Here is an 18,651-nt window from a genome sequence, read left to right as displayed (position 1 = left end):
ATTGAATTGTCATTCAATGGACAACACAAAAAAGATCTAGAGTCAACTCATTAGATCAGTTGACTATTTATGACTCTTAATCGATTGACTCATTGACTATAGCTATAAAATACATATTTCTTGATTGAGACTTCACCTAAGTGAAAAAACTATCCAACACCCTGAATATAGGTCATTCATAGTCTCACAACACATTTGCAAAAATTCTTACCTCCAAAACTTCTTGTGTGTCAAATCTCCGATCATCCTTAATCCAACCTACTAAGACTTCTTGTATGCCAGCATCTATTGACTTTCACCATGTATCTAAACCTTAACTTAGATTTCCTTCATCTTTTAACACCTTTTGAACTTTCATTTTCTATTAGACTTTGTTGAACTTCTAGTAAACACATAATCCTTTGTTGAACTTCTAGTAAACACATTAGCCTTCTAATTCCTTTGGAACTCATTAACCTTTGTTGCGCCCTTGACCCACTGCATCAAGAAACACAATGTTAGTCTAACTTAAATCCTTTATCAAACATTTCAAAACCATATGATTAAATTCAACCACTTAGAAATGATTGCACCAAAATTATCTAGTTGAGTCAACTAGTTTTATAATTGAATCAATTGATATGGATTGACTCAAGTGGATGCACTTTTGAGTCAAGTGGATAAGAAATAGTCATTGCAAATAAAATTTTAAAAATTTAGATTGATGGATTATAAAAGTTTGAGTTGATTGAAGTCTCACAAACTCTAACTTTAAATAGAGGTGTAAAGTATCTATGAACAACGTCACATTCGCAACCCACTTTTGGTAGCTCTAATCATATTGCTATCTATTATGAATTACTTCCAATGACCTTGATGAAGCGATTCATTAAAATAGTTTAATTTTTATATTTACTTTATCTTCTCTATGTATTCGATAGATAAATTAGAAGAAAACTACCTATCTCTAAAATTAATCAGGTGTAATCTAAAGACTTAATAATAATAATAATAATAATAATAATAATAATAATAATAATAATAATGTGTAAAATTCTCGACTCATTTCCTATATTGTTTGTTAAATCCGTAATAAATATAAGGTATTACGGATAATCCGTAATAATCCGTAATTCTCGACTCATTTCCTATATTTCATTATGTTCTATTTCCTAGCTCCGAGTAAATAAATATAAGGTATGGATAACGCGCTTCCCATCTTGTAATTAAGCTATGGTTAATGGAACTCTTCATTTATCGTCTTTGTGCCTGTGTTGGATTTGGACATCGTTGCTCCGGCGCCAACACTTCTAGTGGAGGCTTGGCGCCAACACTTCTAGTCATTTACCTCTCCGATGTTTAAGAGTCATGCCAAAATCTTCCCAACTCGGAGGCAATTTTTCGATGATAGACAAGACCTGAAATTTTTCAGGTAATGGCATATCTCCTTCAGCAAGATCATGAATTTGAACTTGGAATTCATGTATTTGCTCAACCACAGATTTGCCTTCAACCATTTTGAAGTTCAGGAATTTTGTTATAGTATACTTTTCTAAACCAGAATCTTCAGAGTTATATTTTTTATCCAAAGATTTCCACAGCTCTTTAGCTGAAGAGGTTGAGCAATATACATCAAATAGTGCGTCTGAGAGGGCAGACAGGATTCTCCCATGGCAGAGATAATCCCTTTGCTTAAACCTCTCTAAGGCAGCACTACGGGCAGGTTCCTCTTCAGTAGGTGAAGGAGGGTCTGTTTCTATAACGGAGAATAGCCCTAGGGTAGTAAGCCAAAATTTCATCTGTTGTTGCCAACGTCTGAAGTTTTGCCCGTAAAATTTCTCGGGTCTAGCACTAGCCTCATCAGATCATATTACCCTATCATTCATCATGTCTATTGATACAAGAAATATATTCTCTAAGAATGTTGTAAATAAAGCAATAAAAACAGCAGTATTATATTGACACAAAAATAGCATGCAATAGACAGATAAATAAAGTAGTCGGGTTTAGAATATAGTTATCCGGTTGAAGCGTCGGCACGCCGACTGTCCTTAGAGAATCTATTGCCGCCTCACGGTGCAAAGGCTCCCCAGCAAAATTCCCTCAAGATCCGACAACCGCTCGTCTTGTCCGTAGGTGCACTCCAAAACGGACGCGACACTCGGACCCCCCCTCAGATCGCCGAAAGACCAAGCCTCAGGACACAACAAAGGCGCAGAAAGACTCAAACTCGAAAAGAAAAACAGAGGAGGTGCAGAATGTATCGCACAGAGAAGGGAGAAGAAGAAAGATTGAGTGAAGAATAGAGGCACTGCTTGTCCCTTTATTCACTCGAGGAGGTACGGGCATCGCTTCGCTTAGCGAGAAAGCGCGTCTGCCTCCTCACACGCATGTCAGTCTGCGCTCCTCTCGCTCGCGGTGTTCGTCCATTCCTTACGAGCAACAAAACAAACTCGGGTTTGGTTCAGACTGAACCAACTAGCAAAACAGCAACCGGCGCCCTGTGAGCCCAAGTGAGGCGATTCACCTTCCTGCCGATTATCGCGTAATTACGCCTTGGCCGGTTTGTGGGTTTCCGCAAGACCCCCAAATCCACTCGACTTGGCTCACAGACATGCATAGGTCCTTATCATTGCTAAGTAAGGATGGAAGGGCTTCCTATATAAGTCCTTCCAAGCTTCTCCACTTAGCAATGTGGGACTAAAAACACTACCAAAAAATACTTTGAATTTAATACAAAATTCAACAACTAGCACCGATATTAATTAACAAAATAATAGATGCAACCGTTATGTTTAGAGTTTTCGACTCTGCATTTTGAAAGAGGTGCATTATCATTCATTGATGATAAATTGTCAAAATAATAAATGTAGAACTTTTATTATAGAGCTTTGGCTCTGCTATCTAAGAATTGCATGATTATTTGTAGTCTTGGGTTTAGTTCTTTCTATAAAAGAGCTGTGAAACTACTTATAGTTTAGAGTTTCAACTCCTCCCTCTAAAAGAGCTGTGTGATTATTTGTGATTTAGAGAAAGAGTTACGTGATTATTTATAGTTTAGAGCATCAACTACCCTCTAAAAGAGTTGTGTGATTATTTGTAATTTAGAGCTTCGACTTCTCAATCTGAAAGAGTTGCCTCATTATTTGTAGTTTAGAGCTTCGGCTCCTCCCTCTGAAAGAGTTGCACATGATTATTTGTATTTAGAGCTTTGGCTCCTCCCTCTAAAAGAATTGCATAATTATTTATAGTTTAGAGCTTCAGCTCCGCCCTCTAAAAGAGTTGCACGATTATTTATAGTCTTGAGCTCCGACACAGTGCTTGTAAGAAGTATGTAACTTCATAATCAACCGTTAATCTTTATGCCTCTTCTATTTTCTATCGTATTGGTATTTCATTATGTTCACTTAAACTATTTCATTATGTTCTATTTCCTAGCTCCGAGTAAATAAATATAAGGTATGGATAACGCGCTTCCCATCTTGTAATTATGCTATGGTTAATGGAACTCTTCATTTATCGTCTTTGTGCCTGTGTTGGATTTGGACATCGTTGCTCCGGCGCCAACACTTCATAAGGTGAAGAAATTGCTCCGGCTTGGCATATCTAATAGTTCTGTGCACAAAATTACTCATTCCCCAGTCCAAGCAACTTATTGTTATAGGTGTCATCTTCCGAAAGTCTGTTCAGATTTTTCATAAGTAGGGATAGGAATAGAAAGGATAATTGAGGATTTGAGGGCCTATATCAGATGCGCCCTTGTCTCATTACGTACCTTTTTCATTTCAATGGTAAAGAATGAGCCATTTTGCATTGTAGATAAAACAAACATCTTCCACTATGCCCCCAACTATATTGTTTAAAGTTAATCAATCATGCAGTGTAGCATGCATTTGAGTATCGTTCAGAATTTGAACAGAGTATGATCCAGAACACTACTTCAGGGGATGATTATATTTAAGGCAAAGCAAAACAACAAGTACAACTCATGATCCAAAGAATTAATATTGACAATTTATGCAGCAACATGTAATCTGTACTTAAATACAAAAAGATACGATGAAGCAATGGACAATTAATCTTGTGGACAAATTAAGTTAATCCTGAATCACTATCAACCAAGAGAAACCATGAACTCTAATGCAGAACCCAAAAGCCACCGCTAGCTGGATTAATTACTATTGCAGTTGGAGGTCAAAGAGTGTTCCCATGTGTTCTGGACGATGGATGAGTTGTGGATTCACACGAGAGCGATTTGGTAGAACACCTGCCATGTTAATAAGCTATCGGAGCCGGACTGATGTCGAGAGCCCACTGCTCGCTCAACTCCGACGGTAGAGGCCACCCGCTCCAATCCTCCGTAAAGCCCAGGACAAAGGGCCCCGTGGGGAAAATTCGAAATGAGGATGAGGATCCTCGATTTTTTCGAGGATGGGGTGGGTTTGGGGCGGGTATGGGAATACTATCCCCATCCCTGAACCCGCCCCGAATATTATTATTATTAATATTAATAAATAATAATAATAATTTTTAAAAAGTATTGATAATAGTGTTAATATTAATATTAAAATTTTGAAAATAATAATAATAATAATAATAATGATATTAATATTAATATTATCATTAATAATGATAAAATAATAATAATAATAATAATAATAATAATTAAATTTAAGAATATGGCGGGGATGGGGATTTTATCCCCATGGGTTTGGGTTCAGGGAATCCTCGAACTCGAAAAAATGAGAACGGGGCGGGGATGGGGATGACAAACCCGCCCTGCCCCATTGCCATAACTACTCTCCTACCGGTCTAATCCTTTTCCATACCAAATATTTTTCTCCAAAGAAACGGGGGATCATCTTCGTATCATAGTTTTGACTCATCCATTGTAGGTACGCGGTTAATCGGGCGGTCGTCCTCTCACTGGTTTCACTAATAAGATCCAGCTCTGAAAGCCATCGGTCAGTATTCTCAGGGTCATACAGTAACTGTCGGATGGATGGAACCCCAACCTCAATAGGTACGACTGCTTCGTTGTCGTAGACGAGATGAAAGGGAGTGAGCCCTGTACTTTCTCGTGGAGTCGTTCGGTATGTCCAAAGCATGTTGGGAAACTCTTCCACCCAATTACTGCCCATGTGGTCCAACTTGACCTTCAACCCCCGGACTATCTATCTGTTAGTGACCTTGGTCTGTCCATTACTTTGAGGATACACCACGGAAGTGAAGGCCTAGGTGATACCAAACCCCTGACACCATTCCTGGAGCTTGCGTCCTTGAAACTACCTCCCATTGTCTAAGACTAATTTATGCGGAATTCCGAATTGGCATAAGATATTCTTCCATAGGAACTGTATAACGACTCCTTCCATTATCCTGGTCAGGGCCTCTGCCTCCACCCACTAGGAGAAGTAATCCACCGCGACGAGTAGAAATCGTCTTTTCCTGGGAGTCATAGAGAAAGATTTCACGATGTTCATACCTCATTGGTCAAAGGGACAAGAGACTATTGAGTTCTTTAAAATCTCGGTCGACCAATGGGTGATTTCATCATGAAAACGATATCAAAAAGATTTTAAGTTATGAACGCCCTCTAACTACACTAATCCAGTATAGAAATAACTCAGGTCTTCTCCCAACGAAAGCAACGATAGGATGGTAATCTAGGATTATATGTTATTCCTATTTTTTGGATTTTTAATATGGAAATGAAAGTTTTAAATTTTGATTCTAAATCTAACAAATGAAAAGCAAAGCAAGTAGAAAACTAATCTAGTGCTGGAATGAAATCTAACTAAGTGTCAACAATTAATCCACAACACATTGTCACTCTACGTTATAGTTTAACTATCAATATAATTAAACTAAGGAATGAAATGATAAAACATTAAATGGAACCTAATCTAGTAAATGAAAGATAATACAAGTAATAATAGTTAAGTCTATTCTAACTACAATTGTAAAAAATAAAAGACAACATGAAGTAAATCATTAATGAAACTAAGCATGTAATGAAACCTAAAACATTAAAGAAATATAATCTAACATAATTGCATTAAAATGATGAACAAACATCATGAAAACATAAATCACTAAATTAACAAGTATTGCATGGAATTACACTAAAGAAATAACATCAATTAGAATAGCACAATTGGTTGAGGCATTTCACCGAACAAGTTGTGAGCATTAATCAAATTGAAACTAATGTATAAAACCTTAACAAGGGAGTTCAATTCGATACAAGCATTTCACAAACTCAACAACCAACAATCATAGAACCAAATGATTAACTCAACAAATCAACCAACACATTAAAGCTTTAAAGGAAAGAAACAACCCACAAATGGAATGAATGGATGAAGAACTGCTGTCCGGAATGAAGTGGAATGGGTACAAACTTCTCCTCTTCTAACCCTCCCTGCAGTCACATGAAACACCCAGCTCCGTAACCCCCGGAACCGATGAGCAGCAACCAAGATACCAGATATGCTTGCTTCAACAACGGTGATGATAAACGAATCTTCCACCGAAGAACCCCCTCGGATGGAAGCTGAACGGAAGTAATGGAGGTGCTGTGAAATTGGATGAACCGCCGCCGCCTCCTCCTTACTCTACCACCCGAACACCAGACAATGGAGCTGCCAAAAGGAAGCCAATCAGTGGAGATCACACCGGAGAACCACTCTAGTGAGGTGCATGCTCATTACCGAAGCTTGTCGCCACCTGAAATTGCTTGCCGTCACTGCTGGAATCAAGAAGCAGAGGAGCCCGATTGGAATCAAGAAGAAGAAGAAGAGTAGAAAGGGATGGCCGACCGACGACAGTGAATGTAAGGGAAGAGCTGTCAGCCGGTGGGAAAAAGAATGAAGGGGGAAGGTGGCGTCGGTGAAGCTTGTCACGTGCCCTAGCCCCCAAAATGTGAGAGAAGAGCCTCGCATCTATTCATTCCTCAGAAGAGTAGAGAAAGGGTTTCCCCTCTAATTTGGGTCGTTCGATTTGATAAAGATTGATCCTGACTATTTGATTAAAGTGATGAAGGTAATTTGCATCTGAGCTGTTATTTTTGAGATTAAATTGAGGTTGATTTGCTCCTTTGATCTAATGGTTAACATAGCTTCAAATCTGAATGACGGGTTGGATGGCTTAGATCGGAATGAAGGAACAAGATCTCTAGATCTGGATCAACAGTTCATATTAATTCAGCTTGATCTCCTCCGTTTAACCTCCGAATCAAGCCAGATTCTATCCGATCAAACCCTAATTCATGGCTCTTTTGATTTCCTACAAATTCATAATAAAAACATGAGATTAAATACCATAATTTGTAGGAAATTTATAATTAAGTCCAAAATAAATTCCTACTAATAACACATAATATAAACACTAAATTAAGCATGCGATAAGGTAAAAATTCTAAGAATAAGAGCCAAAATAATACACAAAAATGCTAGTTATTAATGGGTCAAGTTCTGATGCTTTTGGCAAGCGAGGCAAGTGACCACCATATATTAAGCATCTCTCTGCAAGGTGGGCCAAAACTACCCGCTCAGTAATAGTTTGCGGGCTAGCGTCCTTCCTCTTACGTGACTACCGCAACATCCCTAGTGAATTTCTTGCAGGGCATACTCCGCCTCCTCCGGGCCTAAGCATTTGAGTAGTGGTCGAGAGAATTCTCACTTGTATAATTGATCCCCGATCAGTATATACGCATGAGCTCTCTTTCTAATCGATCTGGCTGCTTCAGCATGTGAGGGTAAGATACCTTGTTGAAGATAAATGATCATTGGGACTCTCCAGTCGATTGATTCTTCCAAGTTATTCTGTAGGTCGATCTGACCTATCCGAAAACTTTAGGCTATTGATTTATCCAGGACCTAAGTGGTCAAAGAACTGCCCATCTTACCTAATTCATCTGCTCTCCGATTGTCTGCCCTAGGAATTTTGGTTACTGTGACTTACTTGAAGTCTTCCTTCATTTTCTCATACGCTTCTTGATAATGTTGTAGCTTCTCAGTAGTGACTTCAATGTTGCCAGCCACCTGCTAAGCCACCAACTAAGAATCTAAGTAAATGATTACCCAAGTGACTCCTACATGCTGAGCTGCCTGCAATCCAGCTAAAAGTGTCTCATATTCTGCCTTATTCTTAGTAGCTCTAAAGTTTAACTTGACAGCTAGTTGCATGATATCTTCTTGAGGGGATAAAAGAAGTATCCCCACTCCACTTCCCTGTTGAGTGGACGACTCATCTACATATATCTTCCATGTTTCCTCAAAATTATGCTAATGGATCTCCGTCAGAAAGTTGGTCAGGGCTTGTGCCTTGATTGTTGTTCGGGGCTGATACTGTATATCATACTCTACCAACTCGATTGCCCATTTGATGAGATGGTCAACTATCTCCATGTTGGTAAGGGACTTCCCCATGGTACTATTGGTCAGTACAGTAATTGGGTGTGCTAGAAAATAAAGTCTTAGGCGGTGAGCCATGAAAACCAACCCGTAAACCAACTTTTCCAAGGCTCTATATCGAGATTCGGCCCCTTTTAATAGATGACTGAAGAAATGCACTGGTCATTGTGCATCATCTTGTTCTTTTACCAAAACTACCCCCATGGCCTCAGGGTAGTTGACAGATACACCCAGAGTGCCTCCCCGGTAATAGGTTTTAAACAATGAAGGCAGGGTCTCCAGGTTTTGCTTCAGTTCCTCGAAAGCTTTGTTGTATTCTTCATCCCATTGAAACATGACAGCTCTTCGGAGCACCTTAAAGAAGGGAAACGCCCGATCTGCAGATCGGGATATGAACCTGGAGAGTGCCATGATTTTGCGCATCGGCTTCTAGGCTTCTTTCAGTTTCTGAGGTGCATGCATGTTTCGAAGTGTCTAAACCTTCTCCAGGTTGGCTTTAATCCCCTGTTCGGTAACAAGGTATCCCAGGAATTTTCCTCCTCAAGCTCCAAACAAGCACTTCAAGGGATTTAACTTTAGCATGTACTACCTCAGTGTATCGTAGGTCTCCTCCACATCGGCAATCAAGTTTATTGCCATAGTGGACTTGATCAATATGTCGTCTACATCAGTTTCCATGTTTCACCCAATCTGCTCTCGGAAGATCTTATCCATCATCCTCTAATAAGTAGCACCTGTATTTCGTAGCCTGAATGACATGATAGTATAACAGAAACTACCGTCGGCTATGATGAAGCTAACTTTCTCATAGTTTTTCCGAGCTAGAGAAATCTAGTGGTATCCTTGGTAGACATCGAGCATACAAATCCTTTCGCAGCTCGAGGTTGAATCCACCATCTAATTGATCCGCGATAAAGGGTAGAAATCTTTAGGGCTAGACCGATTGAGGTCCCGATAGCCGATACAGACCCTCCACTTATTGTTGGGTTTAGACACTAGGACCATGTTAGAGAGCCAGGGTGGGAATTTTACTTCTCTAATGTGTCTTACTTTTAAGAGCTTATCGACTTCAGCTTGGATGATTTTATTTTGCTCTGTTGAGAAGTTTCTCTTCTTCTGCTTGACCGGCTAAGAATTAGGGAAGAGATGCAACTTGTACTCAGCTACCTCAGGCTTGACTCCCGACAGTTCCTTGGGGGACAAAGCGAAGACGACCCTATTGCTCACTAGAAATTTGACCAGCTCCGTCTTAATTTCGATCGGCAGGTCGCTTGATATGCAAGTGATGCTCTCCGAACGATCAAGATAAAGCTGGACCTCCTCCTAGGGAATGAGTTCTTCGGCTATAAGCAAAGGCTCCTCTTGGATGACGTGGATTCCTTCATCCTGGGTTCTTTGCACTTTGCGGGCCTTGACCTTCACCATGTCGATATAACACCTGCGGGAGACCAGCTGCTCGCCTTTGACCTCCCTGACCTAGTCTCCCACAGGGAATTTTATCTTCTGATGAAAGGTGAAGATCGCTACTCGGAATTCGTGTAGGCCGGGTCTCCCTAAGATGACGTTGTAGGAGGATGGAGAATCCACTACGATGAAGGTGCTCCTCCATGTCCTTACCAATGGTTCGCTACCCAAAGGTATGGCTAGCTTAATTTGATCCATTGGTCGTACTTCATTACCTATGAACCCGTACAAGGAGGTGGCTATGGGTTGGAGCTCATTGGCGTCGATCTGCATGCCCTCGAATGTATTTTTGAGCAGCACGTTGACAGACCTTCCGGTGTCAACGAAAACCCTGGCCACACGGCTATTGGCGGTGATGGCTTTGATTATAAGGGTATCATCATGAGGGAGTTCCATGCCCTCCAGATCTTGTAGCCCGAAGCTGATTACGAGCCCTATAACTTGTTCCTGGTTGTATCCTACCGCGTGTATCTCTAAGCGGCATTCATGAGATTTCCGAGCTCAAGTGAAGTCTCCATCTGTGGGTCCCTCGAAGATTATGTCAATCTCGTAGATGGCAATATTTCCCCTATTCTCTTCCTCAAGGGATTCCACCAGCTCCTTGCCCCGACTTGGCTGCTAAGGTCCTTGGCCTCTACTTTCAGGAAGAGATTTACTTGATTGCCCTACGGTAGTAGGCGAGTTGGCCAGCAGCTTCTGAAGCTTGGGTGCAATCTCCAGTAGAGGCAGGCCCAGTTTGGCTGCCCGCTAAGAATCTCAAGTGAACTGGACGCAATCTCCTATGGAATGGGTGTGGGGCCTATGGTAGGTGCAATAACGGGACCCCCACTAACTGGGTCTGGGGCTTGAACAACTTCGACTCGTTGCACCCCTTGGATTCATGACCGGGTGGAAATCCTGGTCAAGCCTCCTTGAAGTGGGTAAAGGGTCGAGCTGGAGGTAGGGTGGCCTTCTCTCCGACTTGTTGGCATGGGCAAGCGCCTTGTTTGCTTTCCTTCGGGTCGTCTGGGCTTTTTCTACATTAATATAGCTTGGCGCCTTACCCAACATCTCATCAAAATTCTTTACGAGCTCTCGAATAAGAGTTCAAAAGAACTCCCCTTCTACCAGACGATGGGAGAAGGCGCTCATCAAGATCTTTGAGGTAGAGGATGGGAAATCCTGGGCTACATGATTGAAGCATTTTATGTAGGCCCTCAGGGGCTCTACAGACCCCAGCTTGAGAACGAATAGACAATGGTTAGTCTTCTGATATTTCCCGCTGCTAGAGAAAGGACGCAGGAAAGCGTTTTTGAAATCCTGAAAGTAGATGATGGATCCAACAGGAAATCCGTTGAACCACTTTTGAGCCGAGCTGGACAGAGTGTTTAAAAACACCTGACACTTAATGGCATCGCTGTACTGAAGTAACAGCGTAGCATTTCAAAATTTGTGAAGGTGATCTTCTGGATCATTGCTATCATCATATTCTCCGATGGCTGAGGGCTTATACCCCTTCGGCAGTTTTTCTTCGAGCACCCTCTAAGAGAAGGGCACTTGCAACTCCCTCAGCTCCTCCCTGACAACTATGGCCTTCCCCTTCTTCGAATCTCTGGGAAGGGAACACTCGATCTTGGAGGCATGGTATTGCTCTTTCTTGTTATAATAGTCCGGGCAGGGGTCGCAATAGAAGGCTCGGGGGGAATTCTTTGGTTGTTTCCTCTTAGACCCCTTGTCAGAAGTGTAGGTCTGGTCCTTTGAAACTGCAAGCATCCTGTGTGGTTGTGAAGTGGTGGTGTGCTTTTCGGAAGTCGCTCACCTCTTGGATTCCTTGAACAGTTCGTACTCTCCTGTTGTCATGGTGATGTTAATCTTACCAATGTCCTCCATCGTCACGTTCCAGAATAGGTGAAGGAGATTCCCATAGATGACAACAAATTGATCCTGTCAGGAATCTGAGTTAGACGGAGGTTGGAGAAGATGGCGTTGGTGTTGACGAAGAGGCGACTTTGACACACCTAGTGTATGCACGTCCGAAAAGCAAACCCCCACGTAGAACTCCCCAATCTTAGTTTGAGGAATGGTAGTACCAGAACTCTAGATACACTCAAACGAGCATCCGGAGCGTTAGAGACCAGAAACCAGGGAAAAGTTCCTGATGAAAGCCCTCTAACGCTCAAGTCAGGTCCTTTTTCCCAAGAAGAACAGTGTATGATGGAAGAAGAAATGTTCAAGACGAGTGTGTATTTGCGCGTACCTAGGTAAGGAAGAGGACCTCCCTTTTTATATGACACTGCATACCTTTAGAGCCTGTCTGTTATCAGAGAATGTCGAGTGTCAGGGTCTGTGAGGCGAGAGAGGAAGTACGGTGGCCTCCTATTGGTGGAAGGAAAGTTCCATTCGCAAGTGATAGCAGACCATTGGAATATTTTCTGACGTACAACAGTCATTCTCTGATAGGAGGTTATGATTCTCTAACATTGTTGTCGCTTAGCGCTTTCCGTCCCACCCGGGTTTAGCTACAGACAGCTCGGGATGACCGTTCAAATTTACCTCCCGGCTTGAGTCTTGATAAGGAGGATAAGTCAAGGCGATCAGCCCAGGTTTTATCTAAAATTGTGATGAGGGACCCATCTTTCACGAATTAATCGTTGAAAGGCTGGTCGGGAGTTGTCGTAGTGAAAGTACCAGGTCTGTCTACACAGTCCAAGCTGGGAAGATTTGATCAATTAGGGGTAGGCCTAGGGCTAGTCCAAACCTAGTCTTATGTCTCAGATCTGAGGGTCTGGCCTGACGGCGACTAACCAGGAATTATGCGACTAGTGACGCGGGGTGGTTTAACTCCCTCTTTCTCTTGATTGTTGACTGTCATGTCCCCTTAACTTTTGATTGTTATGCCCCCTTGACTATTGACTGCCACGTCTCCTTGATTTTGACTGTCACATCCCTTTGACTATTGACTATCTGATCTTATCGGGTCCTATTTTTATGGACCGTATCAATATCAATTGTCTCCTTCGATATCTGTCGATTATTGTATTTCAATCATGAAAGACCTACCTCACAACGGTTTCATCTGCTATTTACTTAATACTATTCAATATTTTTCAATCAATTGTTGTCCTCATTAGTCAAATCCAACGCCTGTCTAAATAAGATAACAATCATATAATTAGAAATTCAATGAATTCAATATCCTTATTAGTTGACTCTAATTGTTCTTAATCGATTCCAATTTACACAATTGACTATTTTGAATAGGTTCCAATTTAAATGGGATAATATATGAATTTGCAATTTTTAACTCAATTGAATAAAATGTAACTCTCCCTCCGAATAAAAATATTATGTTTATCTAAATAAAGTCTTAATTGATTGCCCCATAAACTATCCTAATATTGGATTACTTTTTCAAAAACAAGTCAACTCATCTTAAAATAAAACCTTTATGATCACAAGAGAAATGACTCTAGTTGATTACTTAGTCAATTGACTTTGTATCTATTGATTGAATTGTCATTCAATGGACAACACAAAAAAGATCTAGAGTCAACTCATTAGATCAGTTGACTATTTATGACTCTTAATCGATTGACTCATTGACTATAGCTATAAAATACATATTTCTTGATTGAGACTTCACCTAAGTGAAAAAACTATCCAACACCCTGAATATAGGTCATTCATAGTCTCACAACACATTTGCAAAAATTCTTACCTCCAAAATTTCTTGTGTGTCAAATCTCCGATCATCCTTAATCCAACCTACTAAGACTTCTTGTATGCCAGCATCTATTGACTTTCACCATGTATCTAAACCTTAACTTAGATTTCCTTCATCTTTTAACACCTTTTGAACTTTCATTTTCTATTAGACTTTGTTGAACTTCTAGTAAACACATAATCCTTTGTTGAACTTCTAGTAAACACATTAGCCTTCTAATTCCTTTGGAACTCATTAACCTTTGTTGCGCCCTTGACCCACTGCATCAAGAAACACAATGTTAGTCTAACTTAAATCCTTTATCAAACATTTCAAAACCATATGATTAAATTCAACCACTTAGAAATGATTGCACCAAAATTATCTAGTTGAGTCAACTAGTTTTATAATTGAATCAATTGATATGGATTGACTCAAGTGGATGCACTTTTGAGTCAAGTGGATAAGAAATAGTCATTGCAAATAAAATTTTAAAAATTTAGATTGATGGATTATAAAAGTTTGAGTTGATTGAAGTCTCACAAACTCTAACTTTAAATAGAGGTGTAAAGTATCTATGAACAACGTCACATTCGCAACCCACTTTTGGTAGCTCTAATCATATTGCTATCTATTATGAATTACTTCCAATGACCTTGATGAAGCGATTCATTAAAATAGTTTAATTTTTATATTTACTTTATCTTCTCTATGTATTCGATAGATAAATTAGAAGAAAACTACCTATCTCTAAAATTAATCAGGTGTAATCTAAAGACTTATTAATAATAATAATAATAATAATAATAATAATAATAATAATAATAATAATAATAATAATAATGTGTAAAATTCTCGACTCATTTCCTATATTGTTTGTTAAATCCGTAATAAATATAAGGTATTACGGATAATCCGTAATAATCCGTAATTCTCGACTCATTTCCTATATTTCATTATGTTCTATTTCCTAGCTCCGAGTAAATAAATATAAGGTATGGATAACGCGCTTCCCATCTTGTAATTAAGCTATGGTTAATGGAACTCTTCATTTATCGTCTTTGTGCCTGTGTTGGATTTGGACATCGTTGCTCCGGCGCCAACACTTCTAGTGGAGGCTTGGCGCCAACACTTCTAGTCATTTACCTCTCCGATGTTTAAGAGTCATGCCAAAATCTTCCCAACTCGGAGGCAATTTTTCGATGATAGATAAGACCTGAAATTTTTCAGGTAATGGCATATCTCCTTCAGCAAGACCATGAATTTGAACTTGGAATTCATGTATTTGCTCAACCACAGATTTGCCTTCAACCATTTTGAAGTTCAGGAATTTTGTTATAGTATACTTTTCTAAACCAGAATCTTCAGAGTTATATTTTTTATCCAAAGATTTCCACAGCTCTTTAGCTGAAGAGGTTGAGCAATATACATCAAATAGTGCGTCTGAGAGGGCAGACAGGATTCTCCCATGGCAGAGATAATCCCTTTGCTTAAACCTCTCTAAGGCAGCACTACGGGCATGTTCCTCTTCAGTAGGTGAAGGAGGGTCTGTTTATATAACGGAGAATAGCCCTAGGGTAGTAAGCCAAAATTTCATCCGTTGTTGCCAACGTCTGAAGTTTTGCCCGTAAAATTTCTCGGGTCTAGCACTAGCCTCATCAGATCATATTACCCTATCATTCATCATGTCTATTGATACAAGAAATAGATTCTCTAAGAATGTTGTAAATAAAGCAATAAAAACAGCAGTATTATATTGACACAAAAATAGCATGCAATAGACAGATAAATAAAGTAGTCGGGTTTAGAATATAGTTATCCGGTTGAAGCGTCGGCACGCCGACTGTCCTTAGAGAATCTATTGCCGCCTCACGGTGCAAAGGCTCCCCAGCAAAATTCCCTCAAGATCCGACAACCGCTCGTCTTGTCCGTAGGTGCACTCCAAAACGGACGCGACACTCGGACCCAACCTCAGATCGCCGAAAGACCAAGCCTCAGGACACAACAAAGGCGCAGAAAGACTCAAACTCGAAAAGAAAAACAGAGGAGGTGCAGAATGTATCGCACAGAGAAGGGAGAAGAAGAAAGATTGAGTGAAGAATAGAGGCACTGCTTGTCCCCTTTTATTCACTCTGAGGAGGTACGAAGCACTGCTTCGCTAGCGAGGAAACGCGTCCGCGTCTCCTCACACGCGGTGTCGCGTCTGCGTCTCCTCTCGCGCGGTGTTGCGTCCATTCCTTACGCAGAACAAAAACCAAACTCTGGTTTGGTTCAGACTGAACCAAACTAGCAAAAACAGACCGGGCCGCCCGTGAGCGCAAGGCCCACGGGCTGGGGATTTGCACCCCCCCCCTACGCGCGATTATTAATCGCGTACGTGACGCCCGGTTTGTGGATTTCCGGCTCGAACCCCCCAAATCCACTCGATTTGGGCTTGGCCCGCGCATGCATGTAGGTCCCCTTATCATTGCTAAGCAAGGATGGAAGGGCTTCCTATATAAGTCCTTCTAAGCTTCTCCACTTAGCAATGTGGGACTAAAAACACTACCAAAAAATGCTTTGAATTTAATACAAAATTCAACAACTAGCACCGATATTAATTAACAAAATAATAGATGCAACCGTTATGTTTAGAGTTTTCGACTCTGCATTTTGAAAGAGGTGCATTATCATTCATTGATGATAAATTGTCAAAATAATAAATGTAGAACTTTTATTATAGAGCTTTGGCTCTTCTATCTAAGAATTGCATGATTATTTGTAGTCTTGGGTTTAGTTCTTTCTATAAAAGAGCTGTGAAACTACTTATAGTTTAGAGTTTCAACTCCTCCCTCTAAAAGAGCTGTGTGATTATTTGTAATTTAGAGAAAGAGTTACGTGATTATTTATAGTTTAGAGCATCAACTACCCTCTAAAAGAGTTGTGTGATTATTTGTAATTTAGAGCTTCGACTTCTCAATCTGAAAGAGTTGCCTCATTATTTGTAGTTTAGAGCTTCGGCTCCTCCCTCTGAAAGAGTTGCACATGATTATTTGTATTTAGAGCTTTGGCTCCTCCCTCTAAAAGAATTGCATAATTATTTATAGTTTAGAGCTTCAGCTCCGCCCTCTAAAAGAGTTGCACGATTATTTATAGTCTTGAGCTCCGACACAGTGCTTGTAAGAAGTATGTAACTTCATAATCAACCGTTAATCTTTATGCCTCTTCTATTTTCTATCGTATTGGTATTTCATTATGTTCACTTAAACTATTTCATTATGTTCTATTTCCTAGCTCCGAGTAAATAAATATAAGGTATGGATAACGCGCTTCCCATCTTGTAATTATGCTATGGTTAATGGAACTCTTCATTTATCGTCTTTGTGCCTGTGTTGGATTTGGACATCGTTGCTCCGGCGCCAACACTTCATAAGGTGAAGAAATTGCTCCGGCTTGGCATATCTAATAGTTCTGTGCACAAAATTACTCATTCCCCAGTCCAAGCAACTTATTGTTATAGGTGTCATCTTCCGAAAGTCTGTTCAGATTTTTCATAAGTAGGGATAGGAATAGAAAGGATAATTGAGGATTTGAGGGCCTATATCAGATGCGCCCTTGTCTCATTACGTACCTTTTTCATTTCAATGGTAAAGAATGAGCCATTTTGCATTGTAGATAAAACAAACATCTTCCACTATGCCCCCAACTATATTGTTTAAAGTTAATCAATCATGCAGTGTAGCATGCATTTGAGTATCGTTCAGAATTTGAACAGAGTATGATCCAGAACACTACTTCAGGGGATGATTATATTTAAGGCAAAGCAAAACAACAAGTACAACTCATGATCCAAAGAATTAATATTGACAATTTATGCAGCAACATGTAATCTGTACTTAAATACAAAAAGATACGATGAAGCAATGGACAATTAATCTTGTGGACAAATTAAGTTAATCCTGAATCACTATCAACCAAGAGAAACCATGAACTCTAATGCAGAACCCAAAAGCCACCGCTAGCTGGATTAATTACTATTGCAGTTGGAGGTCAAAGAGTGTTCCCATGTGTTCTGGACGATGGATGAGTTGTGGATTCACACGAGAGGCGATTTGGTAGAACACCTGCCATGTTAATAAGCTATCGGAGCCGGACTGATGTCGAGAGCCCACTGCTCGCTCAACTCCGACGGTAGAGGCCACCCGCTCCAATCCTCCGTAAAGGTGCTTCACATCGAACACCCTTTTGCCGAAAAAGAAGTGAACGAGGTGCAAGAACTCACGAACGGTCTTTGGTAATTTGCAGTCGCATGTCAGCATCTTGACTAGGAAGGCGAAGTCATAGGCGCCTTGGAAGGTAACCCAGGAGACGGGAGAAAAATGGCCAAAGGAAAGCAAGCCGGAGGTGGCCAAGTTCTGGGCGAATCTGCAAGAGTCGATGCCCCATATTTGATTCTTTTGGAAGTCGATGCCATTAGCCTTGAGCAGCTCGACGGAGGAAGGGGCGTAACGGTCGCGGCTGATGTCGAAGTCGCGGAAATTAAATTCCCACACGTAACTCACACAAGTGCCGTCGCTGTAGATGACACATGGGAGGTTGCCGGCGGCGTCGGAGAGGGTGAGACCGACCTGGACGATGCGGAGGGCCTCGACGTTGGCGCGGATCAATTCGTAGCGCTGGGGGAGGGTGAGGGTGCAGTAGGGATTTTTGGAAGCGACGACGACGCCAGGATACTCGGTGTCCAATGCGACGAAGGGGTGGAACGGGACGGCGGAGCGGATAAGGGCGAACTCCTCGTCGAGGTTATGAGCCCACACGGAGCGAACCTCGACTCTGCCGGCGCTGGCGCTGGCGCTGGCGCTGGCGGCGGAAGAGGAAATTAGCATATCGTTATTGTTGACGACTGCGACAGCCATGATGAGTCTGTTTGATGATATTAGAAATACGAAAGTAGTGGAAGCTGGAGATCGAGGAGATGTTAATTAGGTTTCGATCTAGTTGGAGTGGAAATTAAAATGGAAAGGGAGGGGGAGTTTAAATAGAGCAGGCAATCAAAGAGAGAAAATCGCCAGATAATAAACGCACTAAACAGAATTAGTTACTGCGAAGCGAATTATTAGGATATATATA

General features: G+C 40.8%; 1 protein-coding gene across 1 annotated transcript; it reads right to left on the bottom strand.

The window, feature by feature from the left end:
- Positions 1-17,555: 17,555 nt before the first annotated feature.
- On the bottom strand, positions 17,556-18,437 carry LOC122010903 (probable CCR4-associated factor 1 homolog 11). Its single transcript, XM_042567370.1, has one exon. It carries the CDS (start codon positions 18,435-18,437, stop codon positions 17,556-17,558), a length of 882 nt encoding a protein of 293 aa, XP_042423304.1.
- Between the last annotated feature and the right edge of the window lie 214 nt (positions 18,438-18,651).

The sequence above is a fragment of the Zingiber officinale genome, chromosome 8A (genome assembly GCF_018446385.1).
Source record: "Zingiber officinale cultivar Zhangliang chromosome 8A, Zo_v1.1, whole genome shotgun sequence".
Lineage (NCBI taxonomy): Eukaryota > Viridiplantae > Streptophyta > Magnoliopsida > Zingiberales > Zingiberaceae > Zingiber > Zingiber officinale.
Note: the sequence above shows the minus strand (reverse complement) of the source record. Positions and strands in the feature narration are given on the sequence as shown.

Bases quoted from the DNA above. Each gene is read 5' to 3' on its own strand.
- LOC122010903 (XM_042567370.1), bottom strand. From the start codon at position 18,437: ATGGCTGTCGCAGTCGTCAACAATAACGATATGCTAATTTCCTCTTCC.